We start from the raw sequence: 26,515 nt of genomic DNA, 5'->3' as shown, positions 1-26,515 counted from the left end.
ATCTTCCCTCTGTTCAGACACACGGTGTGCTGAAATTCCTGGGACTTCTCCCATGTCTGTAGCAGTTGGAAAAGCATCTGTACGATCACGGCCAAGATGGTAAACAAAAATCCCCCAAACAGCTGCTCTTCATCTTCCACACGATTGTTTTAACCAAATACAGACCACGATGTGTGCTGTGCTAAATGTTTTCTGTAGTGAAATAAAGCCATTAACTTGTTTTTTCTTTTGTTAATAAATGATAAGTCTTATTGTGGAATAATAAGTGTTTTGTGGGCAGGATGCTCCAATCTGCAGCCCAGAAGGGAGCAGTGATGTATTCTGGTCCGGCCCCAACCTAGAGCCCCCTGGCAGTGTTCAGGCTGTACATCCACTTACATACTGCTTTGACAAGTCTGGGTAAAAGTGGTGTCCGAATTGCTGTAATGTGCCTTATCTGTTTTGTTAAACAGGGCAATATCTACAGTTCTTTGCCATCTTTCTGATCTTACCTCGGTCAAAGCATCCATTTAATTCTTCCTAATTTGCACTAGCAATGATTTTAGAATCAGGCTCTATGTATTTATTTCAGTATTTTTTTCAAGACTGTGTGCTATGAAGTATCTTTCAGACCCTCCCCCCTCAATAGAACATTAAAACCTAAATGTACTTTTTATCACTTACGCTCTTTATATTCTGAATGTCACTTAATGTAGTCAACAGAGAAGGGTAGGTAGGCTCTGTATTGATTGTATTTTCTGGCATTCTTGCTTTGTGGCAGTGGTGTGTAGTATGAGGGTTACAGAATTCAGGAAGAGATATGCTTATAGTCAACTTTTTTAATGGGGCATAGCTTTAATGAAAGGTGTTTTTTAACCATCCCATCCTTTACGAAGACCAGCTACATTCCTTTCACGAAAGAATGTGTTGCCTGATTGAGATCTAGTCTGAAAAGAAAAAACCAACTGTGTTAGTTACTTTCTTCCTTAAGCTGCATGAAAAAAAGCACTGGAATATTTCTTTGCATTTAACAATAACTTTTTATTACTTAAAAATATTAAATTTTCTGTGCTCTGGAAGTTCTGTGTATGGCTGAGAATGGCTGGGTGAATATCATCATGGATAATTAACTTTAGAAGGGAGTTATTTTGATGCAGACCATTTAATTGTGTTTCTGAAGCCGAGCACCTATTTGACTCAGATCCTAATGCAGGGAAGTACCTACTAGAAAGATACACCAACGTCCTGCTCCTTTAGATGTGGCCAAGGCTGCTCTGAGCTCAAATGACTGCACTGAAGCATAATAGATGCTTGCTGTCAGAAGTGTGAATGACTTTATGCATAGAACTACTCCAAAAGGAAGCTCAAAGAGAGGGAGGTGACACTTTTGACAACTCATTTTTGTCCTCTCTAGGTTACTGGACCAGGCAATTTTTTCTCTTCGTGTTGTCCTGGTGGATTTCAATGAGCAAGGGAGAAGAAAGGCTCAAAATACACTGTTGAATCTAACTTTCATGTGTGTTATTTGCTTGCTTGTTTAACTAGGGACAGGGGGCCCTGTCTGAGAGACTGAGGAGCTTTAGCATGCAGGATCTCTCGACGATTCGTGGAGACAGCAGCAGCACTGTTCCTTCTTCGGTCACTGTACGAACAAGTAGCAAACAGAGCCAGCCAAAAACATCCAGAAGTGCATCAGAAGGCACTGGCAGCTCAGGTAAGTGCCAGCGTTATTTTCAGTGCTGTGTTGTCTGGAATATCGCAGGGCTGAATGAAGTCATGCAGTTGGCAGGAATATATAGAAACAGACATGGCAGGCAGCACATACCAGCATTCACAGGACACAGACATGCTGTTGAGTCTCTTGGCACTTCAGAGAGAAAACAGTATCATCGTTTGATGGATACTATTCCTGGCTGGTACCAAGGGCGGGACTTGAGCATGCAAGGGAGGCAGCCCCAGTCCTTGCAACTTGAGCTGAAAAGTTAGGCTGTGGACTGGAGGCTGCAAACCGTGGTGTGTTTTCAATGAGAGGGGCTAATGGAAGTGCAAGAAGAGGGGATAAGAATGTACAGTAAGTGGGCGAGGGTCAATATTATCATCAAAGGCCCCATATGGTGATAAAGCCTCTCTCATGTCATCTAAACATAAATGTGAGTTCTAATGGATATCTGTTTTGAATTAGGCCCACTTGTGCTTCTTCTGAACTACAGTAGCTGTTACAACACTTGACAGTTGTAGTTCCAAAACTTTATCACTGTTGAAGCCTGCTGAGAAGTAAAACCTATATAAAGCACTCCTAGAAGCAGAGCCCAAGATCTGACAGCTGTTTATGATATGAAGCCTGTCTGCATAAGCACTGTTACGGAAAATAAGTCTCTCTGAAGGGGAATGGTTTGTTTTCAGATTCTGAAAGAACAAAGGGAAGAAACATCACGGTGAGAATAAGATCCATTCCTGAGGATTTTGTTACAAAAATTTATTTCAAGATTGCTTAAAGAAATCTTTGTGAGCCCAGATCCAAAATACTTAATTGGAGATAGCTTTGCAGATTAGAACTCAAAAATGGAGACATGGTGGAGGGTTATCCCAAGCAGGGGGGTCCAGATGGCTTCTGGGATTCCCAAACACCACCAAAGATCATGCAACATGACTGCTGTGATGAGAGGCCACAGAAAGTTGCAGGCGTGTTGCACTTGGTAGCTTGTGAAACATATGCTGGCAAGTTTGAAATTTAGCAGTTTCAGCTTGTGTATGTTGAGGTCTGTGCAAACAGTCAGTGTGTTTCAAGCCTGTGTAGGCTGCTGCCCCTTCTAGTTTGCTTTCGTTTTGGAATGTATTACAAATGTCTTGTCTTGTCCTTCCTAAAGAGTGTCCTTCAATTTACAAATTCTGAGGATTGTAGCTCACAGACTTCTCTGTTTATTCTTTTTTTTTTTTTTTTAACATCATCTGTTGAATAAATTCTTTTTACAGGTAAACTGAAGTAGCTAATGTTGGTGGACAGTGGTTTCATTCTGATGTTTATGTAAGGTCTTGTATACACGACCTCTGTCTGTCCCATCTCACTTGGTGATTTCGTTGAGGTCCCTGATCTAGGAGCCTGCTTGCGGGGAGGGGGGGGGGGCCCTTTTCCACCAGACAACACAGAAAGGCACCTCCAGGGGGTGATTTCACTCACAGGTGGTGGCATCGTGCCGTGTGAAGACTACAGCCACAGTTTTGCTCTCACTTTTAATCAGATTAAGTGAGAGATGTGGTCTCTCCAGTCCTTGTGCTGTTTTGTGTGGGCACAATTTTGTACGTAGTCAGAATGTCTAGGGGGGTGAGTTGATCAGTCATGACTATCGTGTGTGTGTGTGTGGAAGAGTGTGATCTGTCAGCCAGACTGTATCACGTCTCGAGGGCCGTATTCAGAGTGAGACGCCACTGTTCTAGGCACACCAAGCCCAAACATGCTCCCATCACTCCACCTTCCATATTTATTTACTTGGAGTGTTGCATGTCAGCAAGGGACAGACAGAATCTGCTACTGCCTGTTTGTTGTACATACATGTAATACTGTGTGCATATGTGAGTACACACATGAGCAGTGGCTACAGAACAGCTGACACACAGCTGCTTTTCCTGTCCCAAAGCCCTCAGAAAGCACAAATGTCCATGTCAGCAGTCCCCACTGTCTCACGGAAACATTGGACTTCTCTTTATATTCGTGCTTTAGAGATAATAGGACTTGGTCTGACATCAGAGGGAGTCAGCAAAAATACCCCGGACTATCTGTTTGACATGAGGATGACTCAGCTGAAGACCTTTCCTTTCTTGTAAAATGTCTTGGAAGCCACCAGGTGTTAGAAAGCCAGACAGCAGTAGCTGGGGTAGACGAAATGACTTTAAGAACATTAACAGAGAGCGTGGCAGGGACTGCAAACATAGTACCTTTGGTCAGAGTAGAAGTCCTGCTTTATGGAGACTTTTAGGGAGGGCTTGAAGGAAGAGGTCCTGTGTCTGCAGAAGCAGCAGTGTGGTGGTTAGGAGGCAAGAGTGTGAGTGAGGACACATGAATTCACACTCTGCTGTATTGTGAAATACTGGTATGACCTGGAGTGTGCCTTTGTTCCTCGGTGTGTCTGCAAAACAACAAATTGTACTTCCCATGCCCAAGTCCTGAAAGCCATACATGGTAGAAGATGCTTGTGTATTTTAAGGTCAATACCTTAGAAGATTTCTTATGTGGCTTTCCTGTACACCTTACTTCAGTGATCATAACATGTAAAATACCTGTGGAAAAGTCCTGTCTATGGACTGACCCCAGTTTTGCAAGAAGGTTTCTCTGTGGTAGCAGTGCTCTGTCTTGCCACTACCTCTGAGTGTCTACCTTACTGGCAGCCTCTGAGAAGTTTCTGGACATCTGCAATGTCCCTTTTTTATGCTTTCCCTTCTTTTATTCTGTCCTTTGTTTCCCAGTCCAGGGATTTGCGAAGCTGCATGTGGGTGTGCTGGGATCTTGATGACTTGCTGGTCTGGGTGCCACTCTTATGGCCCTTCTTCTGCCATTTGTTCATTCAGGTGCTTCTGCCCCCGCCCGTTTCCCTACATCCTCCGTCCATACCAACCTATTAGAGTTCTCTGCAAGTGCAGCTCTCAAAAATCACTGCCTGAATTTACAAATGATCAGTAACCGTGGCAGGGACAGGAACCTGAAGTGTTATTTTGACTGGATGTGTTGGGGAGTGCTGCTGCCCGTGGGATTTGCCTGAGGAAAGGAGCATTGCTACACCACAGCCAGACTGACAGGTGGAAAAGCCAAGCACTGCTGCAGCAGTCGTAACCCTTTTCGGTTTGGGACTGGCATCCCCATGCCTGGGAGTGTGTGTGAGCATCACTCAGTCCTTTGGGGGTCATAGTCTTTGATGAAAGAGTACATACACAGATTGCCTATAGAGGCGCTTTTATAGCTCCTTTTATTTCTCTCATATGGCTCTCAGGGATGTACAAAAGCTGAAGAATTAGCTTTGCTTCTAGCACAGGCTTTTAATTTCTCAACAGGAGAGGCAGCCACGTCAAAGAGAGAATAGCAGCCTTATGATAACGAGATGTCAAGTGCTACCCTCAGCCTAGCTGTGTTCACTCAGGCTATTCAGTAGTAAAGAGCTGTAGACTCGGGAAGAAATCCTGAGTTTTATCCCCATTAAAAATACTTTCTTGTACTATTTTTAAGGGATAATTTTTAACTCAGACCAATTTACTGATCTGCCTTACTGGCAGCCTCCAAAGTAACTCGTTTTGGGAGGCCTTCAGGAAGATACAAGGTCAAGAGGCCAGGAACTGGAAGGTCCTCAAGCCAGCTTTGCTACTGAACAAATGGTGCACGGAAGCACATCCTCGCTTACGACGGCGGGGCAAAGACAAGCGTGGCTCCTGAGGTTGAGGTTACAGGAGTTTAGGTGGGTCCCATTCCTTGAGCAATGAAAACATAGCCGGATCTGGTGTGGAACTTGGTGTTGCTAGTTCCAGTCCTGTTGTGTGACTGTGTTTTTACGAGCAGATGGGAAATCTGAAAGTGATTTGAAAAGACAGGGGAATGGAGAGAGGTCTGGTGTCTTCCCTGCACAGATGAGACTGCTGAAACTCAGGTTTGTTGGTATGAAACCCCCCCACTCCCCCAGTGAGCACCAGGAGCGGTTCAGGTTCTGGTTTCACATCTCTTGGACATGCTTCCAAGCTCACTAAAACCCGTGAAAAGACTCTCCTGACACCGATGGGCTTTGGCGGTGGCCAAAAGCTGGCTGCAGGTCCACGCTGTACTCAGGCTACATTAAATAACCACTCAGCTTGTTTCATTTCCATTGTTGTTATTTTTATAATGTGACTGGTGCTGATTAGATGGATTTGTGACTCTCTGAACCCCCTCTTGACACAAAGCACCGTGTGAAGAGCTTGGCATTTAGTAACGACCATACACAGACACAGCAAAGGTTTATTTTTGCCTGCTGAAGGGTGTCTTATGAGGCCAAGAATCATAATATGCAACAGCTGCCTTTGAGACAAGGGGAATTACTGCTTCTTTTCCTCTACTTTTTGCTGGTTCCCCCCCCCCCTCTACGTTTTGCTCTCTTTGCTGCCTTTCAGTGATGGCCGTATGCACTGAGCAGCCCCGCTTGTGCGGACGGCCATCCCCACGAGTGGGACTGCCCAGCGTATCGTGGACTTCAGGTGCTCCGAGTGCTCCGCATGTATTCACACCCATCCCACAGAAAGACCCTTATGCTTCTCCTCACACCCATCAAAAGCCACACGCAGATGACATGAAGGGGCAAAAGCTGCTTTTGCCATGATTCCTGTGTGGCTTCCCCCCGGCACGTGACGTGAGGCATTGCCACTGCTCCAGTGAAGCAAGTGCACGCCTTCCTTCAACACACACCAAGGAAACATGATGATTGCCCTTCCTCCACAGAGCAGGCCCACTGCCTGTCCTCTTTATCTGATCTTTTGCTTTGCTCTTAGCTCAGCGTTTCTTGATTTAGTGTCCTGGCACCCTGATGACAGCCTGTGATATTTTAGCTTCGATGCCTGTTCCAACCTCTGCTTCTTCCACAGGCAGAACTGCCCCTTTCCTTTGGGAACTGTAAATGTCATGTGGCTGCTCGTCATTAGGGAAAACTGGAAGCTCCAGAACAGCATTTCCAAATATTTTTTAAGGCAATCCTGTTGTTCTGGCAAATGTCCAGTAACAACCCACATACAGACATGTCTTTATGTAACAGTGGGGGGCTTTTGCACTTCATAACCTTAAGTACTGCCTTAAGAGCGTCCTGGACAGGGCAGATAGAACTTGTTCCCTTGCGATGGCAGATGTGACTTGAGGGGTGGGATATTGGCCTCTGTGTCACATAGTGGAAACCTCCAGTGTGGGCTGGGCACTGGAGGCCAGCCTTGCTTTGGGGTGAGTCAGTGAGACATATTTCAGCGGCAGGAGATTTGCATTGCACCACGGGACGGGCAGTGCCCAGAGCTGACGCTGTCTGGGCCAGAGGATCACCTGTTACAGAGCCACCCTCTGTATTGACCAGACCGAGTGCCCTTTCTCCTGAAGCTTACCCCAGGCAGAGATCATTCTGGGTGATTCCAAAGCAGAAATGTGCAGTGTGATACTCTCCACTCCTCTGTGCAGGAGAGAATCAAGAGGGTTTCTTCATTTTGCACTTAAGTGCTGAAGGCTTTGCAGGACAGAACAAAGGTGGGGGAAGATCAGCATTCAGGATATGTCTGGATAGTTCAGTCCTCACCAACCTGCAGAAAAACTGCAGAAAGATGCATGAGAACAACCTGTATGTATATGTTGTATGAGTTCTCGGAGAATAAACCGTCGTAAAACTGTGTTCAACTATCTTCTGTGTAAAATCAGAGGCTAGACCCACAGCAGGTCTCTTGAGGTCGGTTGAGACTCATCTCTTTTATATGAAGGCCATAGTTTCACGGCAGCATCCAGCAAATGTGAGCCAGCAGCCTTCTTGAAAGGGTATGATCCGACTGCTTGCTTCTGCCCCATACCATCCTTTCCCTTGGACATGTTTAAATGTTATTCATATATGCTGACCCCAGTCAGGGAGCTGGCTCAAGTTAAATGCTGTTCCTTGCTTCCAGGTTGCTCTTGGCCTGGGTCAGATCCTCAAGCCAGTAGAAAGCAGCAACACAGACATCAGCAACGGGACAAGGAAGGTGGAGGCCGGAGTGCAAGGGGCAGTGGGACATCATCTGCTTTCAGTAGCAGCAGCACTGGTTTATGCAGGTTTAAAATGACTGTGAAACTATGGAAGAACTTTCAGTGTCTTCAGTGCAGGATAATCATGACCAAAGAAATTGTGCGGAGATCAAACCTTCTTTTTCTTCAAAAGCTTTTTTGGTCTGGTGTCATTGATGCCACTGTGAGGGTTGAATTAGAAGGCTCAAACTGGAAATTATTTCTAGGCTGTCTCGTGGAACACAAGCTACCCACAAGATGCGGCTGTAAAGGTCACGCTTTTATGAACCGCTGTGAATCACCTGCATTTACACTGAAGGGTTCAGTGCGATTCTCTTGGTTGCTTCCATTCTTATGGCAATTCCACCAAATATAATTTCTGCAGGACTCCTCAGCACATTCCTGATTTAGGAAGATCAGGAATCTGTGGATAATTTTCCTTCAGAAACTGCATGAATGGCTGCACCAGTGCTTGTGGAAATCTGAATCTACTGAAAACAATGCAGGCATGTAGCAATACAAGTCCCAGGATTGCACCCTGTGTTTATTATCTTACATCTTTTTGCACCGTGTTACCCATTGCTTATCCACACTCCCAACCCCTCTAGTCAGGAGTTATTTCTGTTTAGTGATGTGAGAACAGAGCCAGGGAGCTGTATGTAATCCCAGCCTTAGCACCCATTAGGCATGTAGCCTGGGGTGAGGCACGTTCCTGAGTCTGTGCTCGTGAATAGAGATGATCGACTCTTAATGCACACGGGGGCCATGAAGTTCACCTCAAAATGATGCCAATTGTTTTCTGAGAGATAGTATCTTAGCTTGATGAGTTTCTAATGCTCAGCTCCTCTTTCAGTGTGCACGTGTTGCTCGGTATGCCGACTCCTCAGAGGTGAGTGCTGGATTTCCTGCGCCTCGATATCCACGCATCCCTTTCGGGCATGGTTGTGTTCCCCAGCCTGGCTTGCTCCTGCCGCTCGTACTCACTGGGTTTCCTAACACCGGGGGAACAAACCAGGGGAAGGCCAGGCTGCGAGGGAGTTGGTGAGCTCTGTGTGTGCTGGTGGCAAGTATTGCGGTGCTTCTCACCTTACTGACCTGGGTTGCCCAGGGCTGGGGAGCGTTTCTCTGGAGAAAAGCCTCAGTCCTTTCTGTTCTAGAGGATGTGCCACTGTCCTTGCTGCACCAGTGTCACTTCTCTGCCCTGTAGCCCCCAACGCTAGAGTAAAACCACTGGGAACGCAGCAAGAGCAAACCTCCCTCAGTCTCAGCCCTGTTTTGCTCTGTTCCCTAAGGACTGGCACGTGTGTGTCTGTTGGTGGAGAGGACAGTTGTGTTTGGGATGAGCAGGGTATATAGCAAAGCCCCGTAGCAGACCTCGGGATGACAAAATAAGGTCGAACAGACTCCACCTGCTTCAGTCTGTGCTGGAGCCATTTTTGAAAAACATTCCCAGCGTCCCCAGTGTTTATTGTGTTTATGAACTTAGGAGCGTAGCGAACAGTGTAGCTGCTGGTGGTCTTTTCAATGCTGTACCAGTTAGTTTGGTTGCTTAATGCTGAGCCCTGTCGCTTCTGCATTTTGTCCCAGTGGCAGGTGGAAGGAGAAGGAGGCCTCTGATTTGGGCATGCCAGAGCATGGGGCTGCCAAGCAGCCTGTCTAGGGAGAAAGAAGGAATCCAGACTGACAGCGTCTCACGTTGGTGGAAGCCAGAGACCTTGATAACGCCTTTACTCCTCATCTCATGTGCTTGTCGTTTATTTGGCACACTGCAATCAACCTGGGGACGGCAGCAGAGGGACTGAAGGATCACACTGCTGCCACCGTGCTGCAGCCATCGCTGCTGGCTTGTGGCATTGCAGGGTACTAGGGCGCGTGTTCCCCCTGCCTTGCACCCCCTGTGCCAGGCAGCCCTGGGCAGCATTAGCGCTCGGAGGGCGGTGATCCCAGCCTGACTCCTTGCACTCTGCAGAGGTGGCAAACCAGCCCTCATACTCGGTTTGTCACCCTCCCCGTTGTCCTTTTCTGGTTCTTTGCAGTGGCACATTTAGGGTGAGTGTGGCACTGTGCAGGAGAACAGAGCCCGTTTAAGGTGGTATCTGTTTAAGCAACCATGAGACACTTGTATTCACAGTGCGTTTTATTAGCAGCCTTCTAATTTTAGCCTAAACCAATTTTATGGATTTGACTTCAAAGTGTTATTTATAAAAAGAATCACTGAATCTTTAAGTGCTTAATACTCATGAGTTAATCTTAGGAGAGTCATTTAATGATGCTAAAGCAGCAATCAGTCCAATATGTTTACAAATTGGTCCCAAAGTCGTGTTGATCTGGTTTAAATTGCTTGCCCTGTCTTTCAGATTGGCTTGTCTTACTATTTTTTTTTTTTTTTTACCCCTGACATAATCCAGTCCCATGTCAATAGGGATATGCTGAGGCTCTACCTCATAGAGGGTTCATTCTGTCTCCACAGGCTGCCTTTTCTCTGTCTCCAAGGCAATAGATGCATTAATGCACTCTCAGGCAACGGCCTGTGTTTAAAAGCTCCCTTGTAAGTGCAGCTTTGGTAGCTTAGAGAGCTGACTACATAATGTGAACACATTTTTTCAGCGCCACGAAAAGCAGCGGGAAGAAAGAAGCTAAGTTTATTTAGCTAGGACTAAGTTGTCCTGAACTATTGGCACTCATCTTTCCTTGGTGCAAACTTTTGTGTAGCCAGTTTCAGAGTACAACCATTAACAGTCCTCATTTCCAAAGAGTTTATAAACTACATGGGCAGATAGTCAAGCCTTACCTCAAGCAGGCGTATTAAAGGCTGGTTCAGAGCCATGATGCAGCCTTTCTGGCAGGAGCAAGCTGCTCTTGCAGGTGAAAATCAATTGTTTCTCTCGCAGACTGACCCATAGAGAAACCCCCAGAGCTCTTAGGAGAGCACAGGCTGGTGGGAGCAAAAGTCTGCCCATCCTGCTCCCTAGATGATACCCTGAGAGAAACACTGGATGGAATAAAAATAGTTTGGGCCAAACCATGGTGGTTTCATGAGGATATGGCCTGCAGGTGCCATGGGAGTGTGCCTTTATGCAGAGACCGAAGACCAGGCTGAACGCAGCGTGAGCTCACCCTGTGCGGGAGCAGATCCGCCACTGTCAGCGGTGGTGGGCTCCTCTGCCGCTGGAGCTGTTTGCCTCCCAGAGGAGCTCCTCCCTGCCCAGTTGGCTCACTCCAGCTGGCCCCCACGGTCTGCACATGATGAAGCATTGACACAATTCAGGACATTCATCCTCCTTTGCTCTGGGCAGCATCACTAAACGCAGGCGTGTTCCACTATATACACTCCAGCATGTCTTCTTGACAGCTTCTATGCCAGCTCTTCTTGCTTTTGTTCAGCGGCTGGCCTTTGCTGGCAAAACTCCTTCCAGGTCTATACACGAGTTTCTGATTTATCTCTTCTGTGTTCATGGCCTGTGGAAAGTCAGGCTGCAGCATTAAGGAACAATGGTGCAGTTATGTAAGAGCTCTTTTTCCCCTTCAGGAAGGACAGAGTGAAAAGCTCCAGGGATATCTGTTTGTCTTTTGGCAGTGCCTGGTAAATGCTTAAATGCTTGCTTGGAACTGGCCTTCAAGACGTTAACAAATATTATGTTTGGTGGTATTTTCCCAACTAACGTCTCTCAGGTGCTGTTGCAGAGACCTGTGGCACGGTTGAGAAGGAGGAACAATTTTAATCCTTGCAGATGATAAATATATCTAGCAGATACTGAATAATCAGCTGTATATGAGAACCGTGGCAGCTGCATGTATTTGGGGAGGGGGCATTTAATACTAAACTGCTGACGAGGAGCCTTAGGCAATGTAAGAAATGTGCAGGGACATTAGTGCTGAATGGGACTGGGTTTTGAGTGTGCACCGCGGGGCTGCGCTCTGTAGCGGTGGCTGATGCAGTGATGTACGCCTTAAAACTGCAGCTCAGCACCGACTGACGGTCAGCCTAGCCAACACCTTCGCTCGGTTGTGCTCAAGGTATTGCAGCATAAAGCCAGTCCTGGGGGTTTTTCCTATCAAATAGTGTTGGATCTCTTCCCACACGTGATTGTCACCCTGAAGACAAGGTGACAGATCACATGCAATCAGCAGCACAGCTCAGCGAGGACCCTAGTGGGATGTTCACTTAATAGTGTTTTAAACAAATCACCTTATTGGTATGTTAGATGTAACCAACCCCTTCTTTATGGTATGCTACACATTGCACATGAGATTATTACAGTGGAAAGTACTCTTAAAAAGCAAATTGACTTTGCATCAAGGGGGCTGTTCATTTATCTCTGAAGTAATTCAATTAAACAGTGTAGGTGGTTTCATTTTTGTTCCTAGCCAGTTTTGCTTCCAGCTCTTGTGCTGTTTGTTTTTTTTTTTAACCTTTCTCTCATTGAGCTTAAAGAACAAACGACAACTTTCCATTGCTCTAGGCATTTTGTTCCTTAAAATTTCCCTTTACTAAATGTTGAATCAAATTTTTACAGGGATGATTTGCATCGCTTTGCAATAGTACCTCTGAATGCCAATTTGGGAGTTTCTCTGGGTGTTCTAAATTACTTTCATACTTATTTTGGTTATTTCAGGGAAGGAAAAGTTTCCATAGAAGATCAGTGAACCTTCTTTAAGTACATTTGCCTTTTTACCAACAGAAAGTTAAAACAGTAATTGTTGTTTAATAAACTCCAGCTGAACCACAGATATTATGAAAGCAAATATGAAGATTTCTGTGCTCTGAAACAATGTTCCTTCCCCCTCCACACCCAAATGTTTTCCCCTAACAGTTTATTCTTTCCTTTTCTCTATGTAAATATTATGGGACTCTGATGTAAGTGTTACAGATTGCATGAGTTTTCTTCTGAGGTGTTTGGAATAGACTAGCACTTAACAACTTAATCATTTGTGGGATGTGTTTTCATTAACGGGTGACTTTGTTGATGTGGTTAGACTTGTTTGCTTTGGTTGCACCTGACTTCAGCTTTGGAAAGGATGTCTGCCTCTGTTTTGTGGATCCTGGGCAGTGTGTGCTGGTGAAGTTGGCTGCTCCTAACTTACTGGTTTGGCAATGAAAACTGTTGGGGAAGTACATGGCTTGGGTCAATGTCTTTTGGAAATGATGGCAAATTTATCTTTGTTGCAGGGAAAAGAAGCTGATCGCCATCGTATAATAAATATCTGTTCTCTTGCTCTTATTAAGTGGTGTGCAAACCTCTTTATATGAATTATCCCCTGGAAAGGCTTAGCTTTGGAGTGTCTTTGTCTTCCATTGCAATAATACAATACCTTGTTCCTGGCTCGTGTAGTCTGTGACCGTGGTTTTCCCCATTGCTGCTGAGGAATTACAGTGATGGGAGGAAGAAGTATTGTGCCCAGCAAAATAAATGGGGTCCAGCTTCTCTCAAAGGTACTGGGGTACCTGATTCCCACTGTAACTGTATTCAAGCGTCCGAATTTTTCAGAGGATCTAGATCAAAGTCATTTGCTCATCCGTATTTAGAGTGGGCCAGGTCCTGACCTCTGTTGCACTCATGAAAATCCATAGGAGTTACTCCAGATTTACACAACAGCATAGACCAGAGCCTGAATCCAAGCGATTGCTGAAAAAAACAGAACGTTACTGAATCCCATTTGTTGCTATAGAAAGAGTTTTACAAGTGAGATTTTTTAGCCCATGTAGAAATACAGAGACTAAAGATGACAACAGTCTGGCCCTACATGCCCTTGCCCGCACGGAGTTGTTCCCTGTGGTGCATTTACTAGCTTAGATCCAAACCCTGTCTACTTTAACTTGGAATATGCCCAGCTTCAGGGCTTCCCACACAATGTGTTGGTTGTATCAGCTCCCTTTGAAGGAATTAGGTAAGGATAATAGGAACTGGAATTAAGGGGTCCCTCTCCTTAGACTGTTTACAGTCAGATTCTGTCTTGCTTTAGTGAAGGGAGGAGTATAATCTGGTCTGGATACTGAAAAGACATTTGCAAGAGGGAAGCAGCAGCTTTAGCCCTGGCACACCAGTGGATTTCTCATTTCTGCAGCAATTCTGCCCCTCTGCACAAAGGTGTGGAGCCATAAATGTAAGAAGTGGAGACACTAAGCCCGCTTTGAGATGGGGAGTGGGAGTCTCCCAAAGACGAGAGCGCCAGGAGAGTCATCTGATATATATGATCCATGCTTTTACACAGCCACCTCCTGGCTGTGACACGGTCCCAGGGGCTGTCAGCTGCTTCCCTGGAGCAGCACACACTGCTGGCTCTGCCACTCTGGGGACATCTGATAGTGGTCTGAGGCCCCTCAGCACCATATCCTAAAGATTGCTCTTAGAAACACACAGGAGGTCACTCGAGGCAAAGCACTGTCCTCGAGAAGCATGTGCCAGCCCTGACAACATCTTTTGCTCCTCAGTCTTTACCTTCTCCAGAAACAAACCTGTCCCAGAGCCCATCCATTCACTTTAAGCCTCCCTCTCCTGTCTCACCAATTCCTCACATCTGTGTTTATTATTCTGGTTAATCCCCTGCTTTACATTTTCTCCTGCAGATGACTCATTCTCTTGGTGTAGGAAAATTAGGTTTTATCCTGTCATCACCCTATTCACAAAAAAACCCAAACCAACTTCAGAGTTGGCGCTCACACAGCAGCCGCCCTTCGGAGATGAGTTGCCTCCAGTCCCACAACAGCGTAATCCTTCCACATCTGTGGGACAAAGCCTGGTGCCCTAGATCAGTACGAGGTTGGGATTGCCCAAAATACAGATGTCCTTCCCAGGGCAGGATGGGCAGGGAGTCCTCCCTTCTTGCTCCGAGTCTTCAAGAAAGGACCCTGTGTATTCAAGATCTGCTCTTGTCAGTGGTCAGAAATGTGGTGGAAAGACCCACTTAGTCCCTTTCCCAGTTCAGCGAGGCTGAATCAAAACTGGTTCCCATTTAGCTGGTTTTCAGTGCCTCATTCACAATGAGATGGAGCAGGGGAGAAGAGGGCATCAGCCCAACTTCCACTGGACTTTACACACCTCTCTGCTGTGGGGGTCAAAGCAGTATGTGCCAGCTTGGAGGCTGAGCTCTCCTCTTGATCTTCATGGAAGCAGCTCCAGGACATGGATGTGATACTCAGGCTGATGGGGAGAGCGGAGGAGGCTGTGCCTCTGCTGTGCCTGCTGTGGAGACAGATGGTGCAGGTGGCAGAGCTGCCTGGGTATCTTTTTTGCCCAACAGCCAGTTCAAGAGAGAGAACAATAACAGAGAAAGCAACATACGCTGGAAAAACATGGGATTCATGGGAGCGTTATCGGGGCTGACAGTTCCTTCTGTCTCATTTGCAGCGGAGCGGCTGGCTGTAGGAGCCAGGGAGCAGGGCATGTTTGCCTGATCCTGTACCGTCTCAGCTTCAGCAGCCAGCGTCTCTGTGCTCTGGTCACTGAAGGGTCTAATTCTGATTCTCCAGCACCCCTCTGTCCTGTCCTGTTCTGTCCTCTGTTCCCTGGGGAAAGCCCTTGTCTCTTCGCAGCGGCGCACGGCTGGAGGTGCGTTGTTGGGCCGCTGTGCAAACCTCAGCGAGGCAGCTGAAAGCAGTCTCCTGACCCAGTTCTACTATCTGGAAACAAACTGCCTGAAGTTGAGTCTGCAGTCCGCGTCTGAGGGACCTCTGGGGAAGAGGGCAGCTGGGAGCAGTCGTATGGATTGGTGTTGGGGGCCATACTTGGCCTCCAGGCTGCAGCTTTGGGTATGCTCGGTTCAGGCTTTGCTGAACAAGCAGCATTTAAAGCAAACTTGACTCCATTGTTTGTTGGTTTGGAGAGGCACCAAGGACCAGCTTCCACATCGAAGATGGGCTAAGCTGGGCTCCTGCTGTGTAGCTCACTTCCCAAGTGGAAGGGTAAAACAGTAATTAAAATAAAATGTTCCTGTCCTGTTTCGCTATCTGGTCTAAGAGGGCATTTCATTCTCCCCACAGTGTAGTCTTAACACTACAGTCATATATAGAAAAAACCCAATTCAGCATTATCCCAGGTCTCTCTGCAACGTGACTAGCAGCATTTTCAGTACAGCTGGGAAAAAAGTCAACTTCCAGCTCTTCCTGGAAACCTGCGGTGGTGTCTTCCAGCCTGCCCATGCAAATGGTGATAAAGGAGTAGAAACACAGGGTCAGTGGCCAGAGGATGGTGTGCACCGCTCTCGAGCAGAGACACATCCTGTGGCCTGAACACAGCGGCTGAGAGCATTTAGCTGCCGGCTTTAATTTGGCACTGGAGAGAGCCCCGGTGACCTGCTCGTGCCTCATGGTGTTGCTGTAGCCAAATCACTTCCCCTTCATCTCTCTGTTACCCAACTGAAGGAGCTGTTGGAGAATTCAGTTCTTTTGTCCTTTAAGAATCTAAATGGATTAATAAGTCTTAGATGTTTAAGAATCCTCTTTGGTTTTAGTCATTGGTCCAGCAGAGTCTTACTGAGACAAGAAGCACAGAGCATTATTTCTATGTACGTTCATACAACAGTCTTAAGTATAGAGCCAGTAAGTGTGATTAATGCCATCTAAACAGCAAACACTTCCACTCCTGACATGTTTCGAATAAAAAAAAAAAAAGCCTGACTATCAGTTAAACAGAGAAAGCTCCAGCCCTGCTGATAAACTGTCTGTGGAGATGGAGAAAGCTTGATCACGGTGGGTGCCCTCTTCAGTGCCTCTCGCTTTGGACTGTCCATTAAAAATACCGTCGTGCTTCGCTGTCTGGACTTAAGGCAGCACGTGGATTGTGTCACGCAACACGACCAGTCCCACAAAGATCGTGCTGTAAGTTACAAGATAAGAACCACCAAGCAGGTGTTACTGGTCTGTAGTCATGGGGCCATGGTTTGCCTTCAGATCCCTCAGTGGCACCAATGCTCCCGAGCGACAGGAGAGAGGCTTTTCCCCGCTCTGCTCTTGCAGCAGCACGCCCACTTGCCGAGGGTCCATTCCAATGGTGGTGAAGCTTTTCATTAACTTCTGTGGATCTCAGACTGGGCGCTTGGCTTGAGCTTTCTCAGCTTCAAGTCTGTTAGTGCTGCTGTGCTCCGTATTTCTGCACTCCAGGCAGCTCTCTCCATGCTGTCCAGAGGGCTTCAACACTCATTTGGTGTCTTCTAGAGGACACTCGTGGAGGCAGTAGATGCAGGAACTATGGATGGAATCGGCGATTCAAGGGCTCTTTTATCCCTGAGCGTCAACCTCTAGAGGCTGTGAATTTAGTCTGAATTCTACATAAAATAATCCAAGTAGAGCTTATAATGGCTTCATAACCAAGAGCCTTTTGATTTCTAACCCCACAGCTGCTGTTAGTAGAGTGTGATGTGTGAACCTTCTGTTTATTAATCCCTGGAAGATGCATGGCTTTGCAGTGAGGTGGCATTTGGCAGAGTGTGAATCCAACCGTCACTGATTTCCTCATCCTTTGTCTTCACATCTAGACTGTAAATGGCCGTGTTAAATAGGTGTGGACAATAAGTATGAAAAGCCACCTGAGGCAAACTGGGAAACAAAAGGCTCTGTGTTCTCAGATGATGAAGAGAACGATTCATTGGATTGTCCATCCATGAACAAAAGGCCCAAAAAGAAGGATCAACCCCTTGAGGTACTTCCACATTGTCAAGGCTCCTCTTCTATGGCGTTCCTTGGATCTTCAACTGGATGAACATCTCTCTTTGGTCTAAAAACACTTTGTCCAAACAACACATTTCTGGTCTTCCAAGGGTGGGTCTTGCTATGGGTTTGCTCAGTTTTCTGCATTTTTTATGCGCCCCAAGGCAGGATAGTTCCAGTGAGGACAGCCAGCACCCACAGCCAGAGCGCTCACCGTTCAGAGCCCAGTCCCTCGCTTGAGGTCACACCTAGCCAAACCTCGCCGAAACCAGCGGCAGTTCTTCCTTCGTGACTTCGATAGGTTTTTCATCGGGCACTGTATGAACAAGTATGCTTTGAGTCGCTTCGTGGAAACAAAAGAACTAAAGGAGATGCAGATCTCCCGCTGTGGTTTACCAAAAGCTATTTTAGCAACATTTTGTTGTGGAGGAAACAAAACCTCCATGGAAGATGCTGTAGGCAAAGACTTCTTCCAGATGTGGGCAGGGGAGATGGAGCCACAGCCAGCAGCTCTCAGACCCAGGCTGAGAGATCTCTACCATGGGGGACCCGTGTTTGTTCCACCCTCCCCTCGGCTCAGTGTGAGGGAGTGGGAGCGGTGTGGTTTGGTTAAAAGTTGTATGTCCTTCTGGCAGGTTGTCCTGCCTCTGGGGGCTCTCACCAAAAGCTGGGATGCTCTGTTCTTACCGTGGAAAGATGCAGCCTCTCTGGCTACTCTCAGAGCTGTCTAGTGGCCTCCCAAAGGAGGCAGGGCTATTAATTCCTGATTTAGGGGTCTTTACTGTGCAGTTGATGGCTGCTTTGCTTTAAGAGCTCTCTGGCTTCCCAAAGAGCAGCCTTCTCCCAAGCTGCAGGAGGTGCTGCTCTAGTTACCCAACTGTGTCCCAGGGCTCCTGGTTTGCAGACAGGGACTCTGACCCAGCAGCTATGGAGTCTGGTATGGTGCGGGATCCCTGACTGCCATGCACAGCAGCTTTCTTCCTCAACTCTTCCCCTCCAGCTGTGCCTTTCTGGCTGCAGCCACCCCATCCAGGCCTGTTGTGCTTTGGGGGTTTCACAGTGGGGACTTGGGGTAAGATTTCAGGCTTGGAAGATGGGGTTGGATTAATCCCATCTCTGTGGTTTATGGGCAAGCCAGAAGAGATGGAGATTTAGATGGAGCCTAAACAAAACCTCACCACGCTGCAGTTCCTCATCTATACGGATATTTATACCTTGCTGCATCGCTGGAATGTGGAAACACAGCGTGATCGTGTGTTGGAAAGTCCTATAAAATAGAAATGACAAAGTCCTCCCTTAGGAATAGTAAGATCCTGTCAGATCTGTACAGGTAAATAGGTTGATGCTGTTAAGGAAAATAAGGCTTTGGGCATTTACGTAAATGGAGTAGAAGAGCTTCCCAAGCCTTGCAGTGTTACATGATGCTGTGACAAGCCTCCACACTGAGAATTTGTGCTCCTCCGCAACATCTGGTAGCTATTTCTTTTTCTGAAGCTCACAAGACACAATGCCATGCCAAAGCTCTTCTGAGAGAAGCATGCACTGCAGATTAGGGTTTTTTTTTTGTTATTGCTTATTTTTTCACTGGTCTTACTAATTTCTGTCTCAGTCTGGAGAACGGGGTCAGTCACAGAAAACTAATTTCATGGAGTTGGTCTGGCTGCTCCTGGGTGTTCAGGGCTCCTTTTTAAAGCTCTCTGCATCGGCTGACTGCAAGGCAGAACTGCAGTAGTTGGTTTCTAAAATAATTTCCACGGATGGTGTCTGGCCCGTCTCCCAAGCAAGAGGCTGATCTTTGAAAAGAGTTCTGCCTCGTGGGAATTACAGTCCCGCTGTGTTTCACCTTGGGGACCCCTTCAGCTTAGCAGTGCCCCAGGGAGCTGTACCCTCAGAGGGGCTGCGGCTGGGTTGGACAGTGCAGGGTGGGCTGGGAGACACCGGAGCTGGCTTTCTGCCACCAGTTTGCTCCCTTGATCCGTGGGCTGCTGTAAATGGCGCTGTGAACTTGTCCTGGCTCCTTTCTCTGTTATGGTATTAGCCATCTTTAGCCACACCTCTAACCCAGAGCGGGAGGGGAAGGTGTTGGTGTAACCTGGGTAAAGGACTGCAACAGGTTTCTTAAAGGAGTTAGTCTTCAGCGGGTCTTCAGGGCCAAGATCTGCTTCTCCACTACTTCATGCCTGGAATGGGGTCATTGCCACAGAGGTGCCACAAAGGTGGCTGAGTTTTAAGGAAAGAAAAGGTGTTTCCTGTTCTGCCGCTGAAGTTTTCTCTTGCTTTTCCGCAGGCACCGCCTAGGACCCTTAGACCTCGCTTCAGGAAGAAAAGTACCTCGTCCTCTGCCACTGAAACAATGTGAGTGCAATGAGCCAATAGCACCAAGATCCACAGAATGTCTCTCTTCTGCCTTAAAGAGCTACTTGTTAATCGTGTCGGAAACAGCAGTGGGATGGATGTGCTTTGATGTACAGCCTTGTAGACATGGCCTTTCTCTCTCCTCTCTCTGTATCCTTCTGTTACACGCTTCTCGCCTTTGTCCGTGACGTGGGTAGGACAGTCTGGCAGACACCTGCGGGTGAAGAGTCCTCCTTTCGTTTGCAGAGTGTGCACCCGCTCACGCCAGTCCCGTCAGGCTGTACATTTACAGCTCTCATTTGTGTCTGCATAGCTCTCGCTCTGTGAATGCACAGCGGAAACAACAATAATCAGTTACTCATGATGATACATTAACAGTGTATTTATTTATGGCTTTATCATTAATGAGGTGGATTTGCAGAAGCCATGGATTTCTCTTCCCTCCCTTCCTCCTCAAGACTGTAAATGATGTAACAAATGTCAGAGTACTGCGTGCAAAGTGTCCGAGATTCATTAGCGAAAGCTGAGCTGCCATTCTGTTTCTCTTTCTGCAAGTACATCATGTGCTCCGAGAAAACCATTGTGCTAAACCCCATAGAGACAGAACCACTTGCCGAGGACGAGATGTGCAAGAGAAAATAAATGGTTTCAACAATATAACGAAGGGGGGAGTCTTAATTTTGATCAGCCTGAGCCAGGAGAGTATTGCTTAGAAAATTATGGCAGCTAGAAGAACTAGATTGTATCGCTTGTGGCAAATGCTCTACTGCCGGTTTTGAAGTGTGAGCAGGCCAGGCTTGTACTCGCTGCAGCAACCGAAGTTAGAATCGCTTTAGTGACGCGCTTCCAGGGGAAAAGGCGCCTTTCTCCCCTGCCTGCAGCAGCGGCAGTCCCAGCGCTCTGCTTTCCTGGGCAGGCGCTGCTGTTCGACTTGCACGAGCAGAGCCGGGCGCTGGGTCTGAGCTGCTTTCTTGAAGCTTGGAGTTTCGCCTGTAGCATGGAGTTTGGTTAGAACCACAAGAACCAGGTGGGGTGGTGTATTTGTATCCATATATAAGTGAGAAATATAAAAGAAGAGGAAGACGTGGTAGGGTTTGTGTATTTGTGCTTCAAGTTGGTGTCTCTTGTAAGTGTTGAGCATGTGAGATTCACACACAAGTTAATTACGTGGCCCTTTGTGTTTGCTCTTGGACCTGTCACATAGACTAGAAAAACCTTTAGCATTACGTAGAACGTGCCATCACTCACGGGTCAGTACACGGGCTCGATGGTAACAGTACTGTTAGTCTAGTTCAGGTGCAGCAGTCCAGGGTGCCAACGACCGGCTGGAGTGTATCGGGCTCAGAGATAAATCTGAAGTGGCCTTTGAAACCTTTTCCCTGCCGGGCATGCGTCGATATCCCAGCTGTCCCTGTCTGACAGATCCCTGAGGTTTCCCCCAGAGCTTCCCACATACGTGGGGAAGAGAGAAATAAATCATGCGCACGCACAAATGTTGATCTGACCCGGCTAGGAAGTGGGAAAAGCAAGCAGGTGTTTCCTGTGTCTGCCACCGCACTTGGCCTCACTACCTGAGAATTTTATTTCCTTCACATGTGCTAATCCAATCGTATTTTGCAATGGGTAAGAAGGGCAAAAAGTCTTCAGAAAGTAAATTGAAAACACCAACAAACCTGTCTAAATACCAGTTACAGACGAGTCAGTCCTTGGAAGATACTCAGCAAAAGCTTTGAGGAGCTAAGCTTGTGTGTTTTATTTTTAAGCAGCTTTAGAGTTTATTTGATTTCTTTTGGCAAACATTAAAAAGAAACAGAAAAACTGCCGGCAGTGGTAGCAGAAAAGCAAATCCTGTAGCAAGCAAGCTATGGTTCCCTGCTATGCAGTGGGCTGCCGTAAGATAAAAAAGAAGCTGACAAGTTTGCACTCAATTATGCCAAAAAAACCCAGCAACATAGAGCTACATAACATCTGACAAATTCTGTTCTCAGACATGCTGTATTAACACTGATTCTCACTGAAATTATTAAATGTGCGTCTAATCTGCTGTTTTACTGTAAACTTGACTGTTTAGCATTTCTTAAGTGCTGAGGTGAAATTGTCGACAAGGGAGTTGCCTTATATCTCTCAAAACGTTCACTGTATAAATGAGAAAAAAATAAACCTTTTCATATCTCTGGCAAAAATGCATTAATTTATCAAGGGAGCTGTATATTTGTGTATAGACAGACGAGAAACGTGACTGCCTAACCACGTGCACGTCGTGCTGTAGTGTTCCGTGTGCCGGAGAGAACAGTCATTTGCTCCTGACTCCTCATCTTCCACGCACAGGTTGTTTACAGGTGTTGCCCCAAGTCTCTCTTTTCCCTCTTTGCCTACCGGCGTTCCATCGGAATAAACGCTGGACACGAAACGTTTTGTTCCAGTTTTTCTCCCGAGCCTCTGCCGAGGAACCAGCCCGGTTCAACGAGTCGCCTTCCCGCGCTGATGCTGACCCCTCCTGGCAACCGGGGCTCGCAGGACGCCGCGATGGTGGTTTCTCGGGCGTGGGTTGGTGGGGAGCGACGCTCAGCTTCCTCCCAGCTCCGGCTCTTGGGGTGCAAGGCCGGCCAACCGCTGGCGGGTTACTCCTCCCCAAAGCAAGCGATCCGTCAGCCGGTGGTTTAAAATAGCAACGTATCTGGTTTAAGTGAGAAAAGCCCGGTTTTGGGGCTGTTGGGGCAGCTGGCCTGTAAGGCAGGCAGGCAGCTCCTGGCTTCTCAGAGACGGCCTGGAGAGCGTAACCCTGCAGGGGACAGGCCAGCCCTAGGAAATGCAGCCTTTACCCCGCACAGGGCTCCAGTGACACCCGCGTTGTTTCGAGCGGGTAGAGCTGAGGCTGAGGGGACGGAAGCTGCCGCTGAAGACGGCCCCTGGAAAACGGGCCTGTGAATTCCCTCCCCCCTTTGCCGAAAACGCACCTCGGTGACGAGGCGCGTACGCGTGGGGCAGCTCCGTGCAGTTGCTCCGCGCTTCCCTGCTTGTCACAGGGGCCAGCGTCAGCGCGGCGACAGCCGCCGCCAAGAGCCGAATCAGGATCACATCAAGTACAGCCAGGACGGGCTTCACGTGTGTCACTGTCACCTCGGCGCTAATCCGGGCTCATCTCCGTTGTGTAAGTGCAATCCCAGCACAGAATGGACGGAGAATCGGGTTATTTATGCCTGTGAAGAGGGAGAAAGCTGCTTGGGGAGATAACGATGCTCCTGAGCCTCCTGTAAACAACCTGCTGCCTCTGACTGCTCTCTGAAGTGTTCTCACGTGGTGACGAAACCCTTGTGTGCTTGTGACCGAATGCTCGTTAATCACAGTCTCCTTTTTTTTTTTTTGCCGTTCGTTTCGGGTACCTGTATGCATCTAGCACCGTATTTGAAATAGCAGAGAACACTACGTTGGGATTTGCATTTAGCCGACTCTTTAGGGATCGTCATTGTGCACTTCATGTGATTTCTTTTCCTGCGATCGGTAGAAAAGATCTGTGATGAAATGGTACACTTAATGCCTCGCAAGGCTGGCCATTACAACAGTATTCCAAAGGTTGATGTTCTGCTGGTTTTGTTATACTGCTTGATAGACATCTTGAATAAAGTCTTAACCTTTTCTTTAAAAAAAAAAAAAAGATAAAAACAAAAAAGAAAACAACTTCAGTCTGTTCAATGTATCTGGCAGGCCAGAATAATTTCTTTGATTGCTGTATTATTTTTATCTCAATTCTGGCTGACTGTATATAGATGTATTCACGAAGTGCTGCATGTCCTTCAGAACTTCTTTCTGTATGATGAACTGGAGAAAAAAATACAGCTACTGAACACCCTGAGTACCTAGTGCATTCATTGAAGCGCTACGGCCTGTACAGCCAAGCAGCTCTGGCTGTACGGGTGGCTCTGGAGCCGAGAACCAGGGACCCCCTGCTCGGTGGTGGCAATTCGTAGTGAAGGTGCCAACGCTTCTGCTAGGAGCGACCGCTTTTCGTACGCGTGCTGGAGTCTCGGCTCCGCAGGGAAAACTGCCGAGACCGGCTGCATCGCCCGCTCCAGAGGGACCCCGTCATAAATCCGTGGTTTTGCTCCGTGTACGCGTGTGATCAGGGGGACATGGTGTGAGGTACAATTCGGCTTAAAGGCAGAATAAGGAAGAGAACCCTCAGAATTGAGTGCTGAGGGACGTAGCGTAGGCCCCCAAAAATATAATATGCTACCCAAAAACCTACATAGGATACAAAATGCGAGTCTTGCCATGAAATTTGGTTGCTAATACATTCTTAAATCTGTTCTAAAAACTGCGTGTAGCCCCGAAACACTGTTTTCTTTCCTCTGCCCTCTAGCATGGAGACACGGCAACAGTTTATCTGGTGCCATGACAGGCAGCGCTACTGAAACGGGCCGTGGTGTCCTTCCTCCCCTTCCCCACGGAGACTCCCTTCAGCGAGCTCCCAGTAAGGACGGGCACAGCAAAATATACCCTTGGGTTATTTAAACAGTTTCTTTTGAAAAAAATAAGATGAAATACGTGGAATTGTTCACTCCTAGTGATGTTTAGGCTGTATGCATCCATGTATGTATGTTATGCACAATCACAGGAAACCAGCAGACATGTAGGTGACCAGCTTGACTTCAGCCAAGGAAAACACAAAACTGCAGCTCAACATAATCCTGAATATTCCTTTATTTTGGGCATTGATACCCATAGTTCTGATCAGATGATATGCACATGTTTATTTAGAAATGGACCAGGGATTACAGGTTTATGTTCTGAAGTGAAGACCACACCACATGTACCACCACCTCCTTCCTGGAGAGGTGCACAAACGAAACCAAGATTTCTACACGCGAAGATTCGTGCGATCGTGATACTTCTGGTAGGGATCATCAACGTACCAGTTTCTTCTTTTCCAGAAAGAAGTGGTCATTTTATCAAGGAGTTTACACTGCGTCCTAGTGCACAACGTCAGCTCTCTCAAGCGCTTCCTCTGGGCGGCTGACTTCTTCCACAGCCTCTTCTTATAACCAGCCTGTCAGAAGGAAATACACAAAAGGGTTTAAACCAAGCGGGTCGCTGCACATACTCACATACAGTAATAGTGATAAGCAAACCAGGACGATTCCCCACAGTCAGGAGTCTCGCTACAGAGTTTTTTAACTTCCATACGCTGCTGCCCCCTAACGGAGGGAAAACAGTTACCCGCCGTGACTGTAAAGAACACGCTTATGTTCCCCAAAAGTCCTACCTTCCTCCTAACCCAAAGGCCATTGTGCAGCCGAAGAAACCTCTCGACGACAGCTTTCACCGTTTTCCTTTTCCCCTTCCGTAAGCTACAGTAAGTGAGAGTCCTCGCTGGCTGGTGAAGTATAGTTGGAAGTAGAGATGTGACACTAAAAAACACCCCCAAAACCAGGGAAAAAAATAGATCAGGAATGAAACATCTTTTTCGAAAACCAATCACTGGCTTTTTCATGTAAAGAGGAATCAGAAGGGGCTGAGACTCGTTTGAAGGTTAACAAGAACGCATCTAACATTACAGCACGCCCCTTAACGAGCGTGCACATCCGAACGCTAACGGGCTGAAACTCATCTCTAAGAAGTTATTATTCCACACAGGACAGCTTTTCCCTTCTACTACAAGCGGTTACACACTCAAGAGCGAACATTCGGCTGTTACTGGCACTCAGACATTACTCCCAGAACAGGAATCATCAGCAAGTGAAACAGTGCCGATTTTAACAAGGCCCTCTGTAATTCCCAGGTCTGCAAAGCCCATTCCATTTCCCATCCCGCTTCAAGCGTTACGCTCAACAGCAGTGGGGGGACTCAGGGCTAAAGCACAGACCCCTTAGCTGGAATCAAAAGCGCTCCGGGAAGTTTCTCGGACAAAGCGGTTCGGACAACCCCCCTTCCAGCTTCCGTTCAGCAAGAGCGGCGCAGACCGTACCTGCTGAGGACCGAGGGGGCGCCTCCCCCGGGCACGTTCCCCCAGAGCAGCCGCGGTTTCCACAGCGGGGCCGCCGCCGCCGGTGCCGGTGCCCGCCCCTGCCCGGCGCAGCAGCGGGCGGAGAAGCCGGAGAGCGCTCGCCCCGCGGCGGGGCAGCGGGCGGCCCACGGCGCCCAGCGCCCCAAGATCCCTGCGGAAAGGCAGACCCTCAGCAGAGGCCCCGCCGTACCGCCCCGCGCCGCCATTTCACGGGCGGCCTCCCCCGACCCGACATGGCCGCCCGCCTCCCCTCAGCCGCCCGCGCGCCACCGACCCGCCACAGCCCCGCGCGCCGCCGCCGCCGCCATGTCTCAGCGCTCCGGCTACGGCGGCCGGTGAAGGTCACGCTGCGGCCCGGGGAAGCTCTTGACCGCCCTGTCCTCGCTACAAGCGGCCCCGCGGCTCGGGCCCGCCTCGCCCCCTACCGCGGGACCGGTGACAACGGCCCCGCGCCCCGGAGGGTCCCGCACGGCCCCACCGCGGGCTCCCCTGCGGGGTGGCTGGGTGCCCCTCTCCCGCGCATGCGCCACGGGGGCTGCCCCGCGTTAGGGACACACAGCCGGCGGCGGCAGGATATGACATTTGCATACGGCCTATTCCTTCCCCTCTGGTTGGACGCGCTGCCTGTCACTTTCCGCTGGAAGCGGCCACGCCCCTGGCGGAGCGGAAGCCCGAGCGGCCGCCGCACACGCGCGCCGCGCCCTACTCGCGGTGGGGGGGCGGAGGCAGGCGGCGCTGGCCGTGACCGCGCACGGCGCCTTCCCGCAGCCTGCCCCCGGCCGCCGCCGGCTCC

The 26,515-nt window shown here is 48.2% G+C and overlaps 2 protein-coding genes across 2 annotated transcripts in view; one reads left to right on the top strand and one right to left on the bottom strand.

The window, feature by feature from the left end:
- The window catches only part of REEP1 (receptor accessory protein 1), a 69,449-nt gene extending 45,878 nt beyond the window's left edge, over positions 1 to 23,571 (top strand). Inside the window, 5 exon segments of the mRNA XM_086463702.1 lie at positions 1,525 to 1,693; positions 8,571 to 8,610; positions 9,766 to 9,770; positions 17,216 to 17,355; positions 19,651 to 23,571. Of these exon segments, the coding sequence (XP_086319828.1) occupies positions 1,525 to 1,693; positions 8,571 to 8,610; positions 9,766 to 9,770; positions 17,216 to 17,355; positions 19,651 to 19,722 (426 nt within the window). The 3' untranslated portion in view covers positions 19,723 to 23,571.
- An 830-nt stretch (positions 23,572 to 24,401) lies between these two features.
- Positions 24,402 to 26,030, bottom strand: MRPL35 (mitochondrial ribosomal protein L35). Its single transcript, XM_086464838.1, has 4 exons — positions 25,997 to 26,030; positions 25,684 to 25,873; positions 24,982 to 25,126; positions 24,402 to 24,765 (listed from the first exon to the last, which is right to left on the bottom strand). Exons 1-4 carry the CDS (start codon positions 26,028 to 26,030, stop codon positions 24,577 to 24,579), a joined length of 558 nt encoding a protein of 185 aa, XP_086320964.1. The 3' UTR covers positions 24,402 to 24,576.
- Positions 26,031 to 26,515: the final 485 nt, after the last annotated feature.

The sequence above is a fragment of the Leptosomus discolor genome, chromosome 4 (assembly GCF_034619465.1).
Source record: "Leptosomus discolor isolate bLepDis1 chromosome 4, bLepDis1.hap2, whole genome shotgun sequence".
Taxonomy (NCBI): domain Eukaryota; kingdom Metazoa; phylum Chordata; class Aves; order Leptosomiformes; family Leptosomidae; genus Leptosomus; species Leptosomus discolor.
The sequence above is the reverse complement of the archived record's forward strand: the minus strand, read 5'-3'. Positions and strand labels throughout refer to the sequence as shown.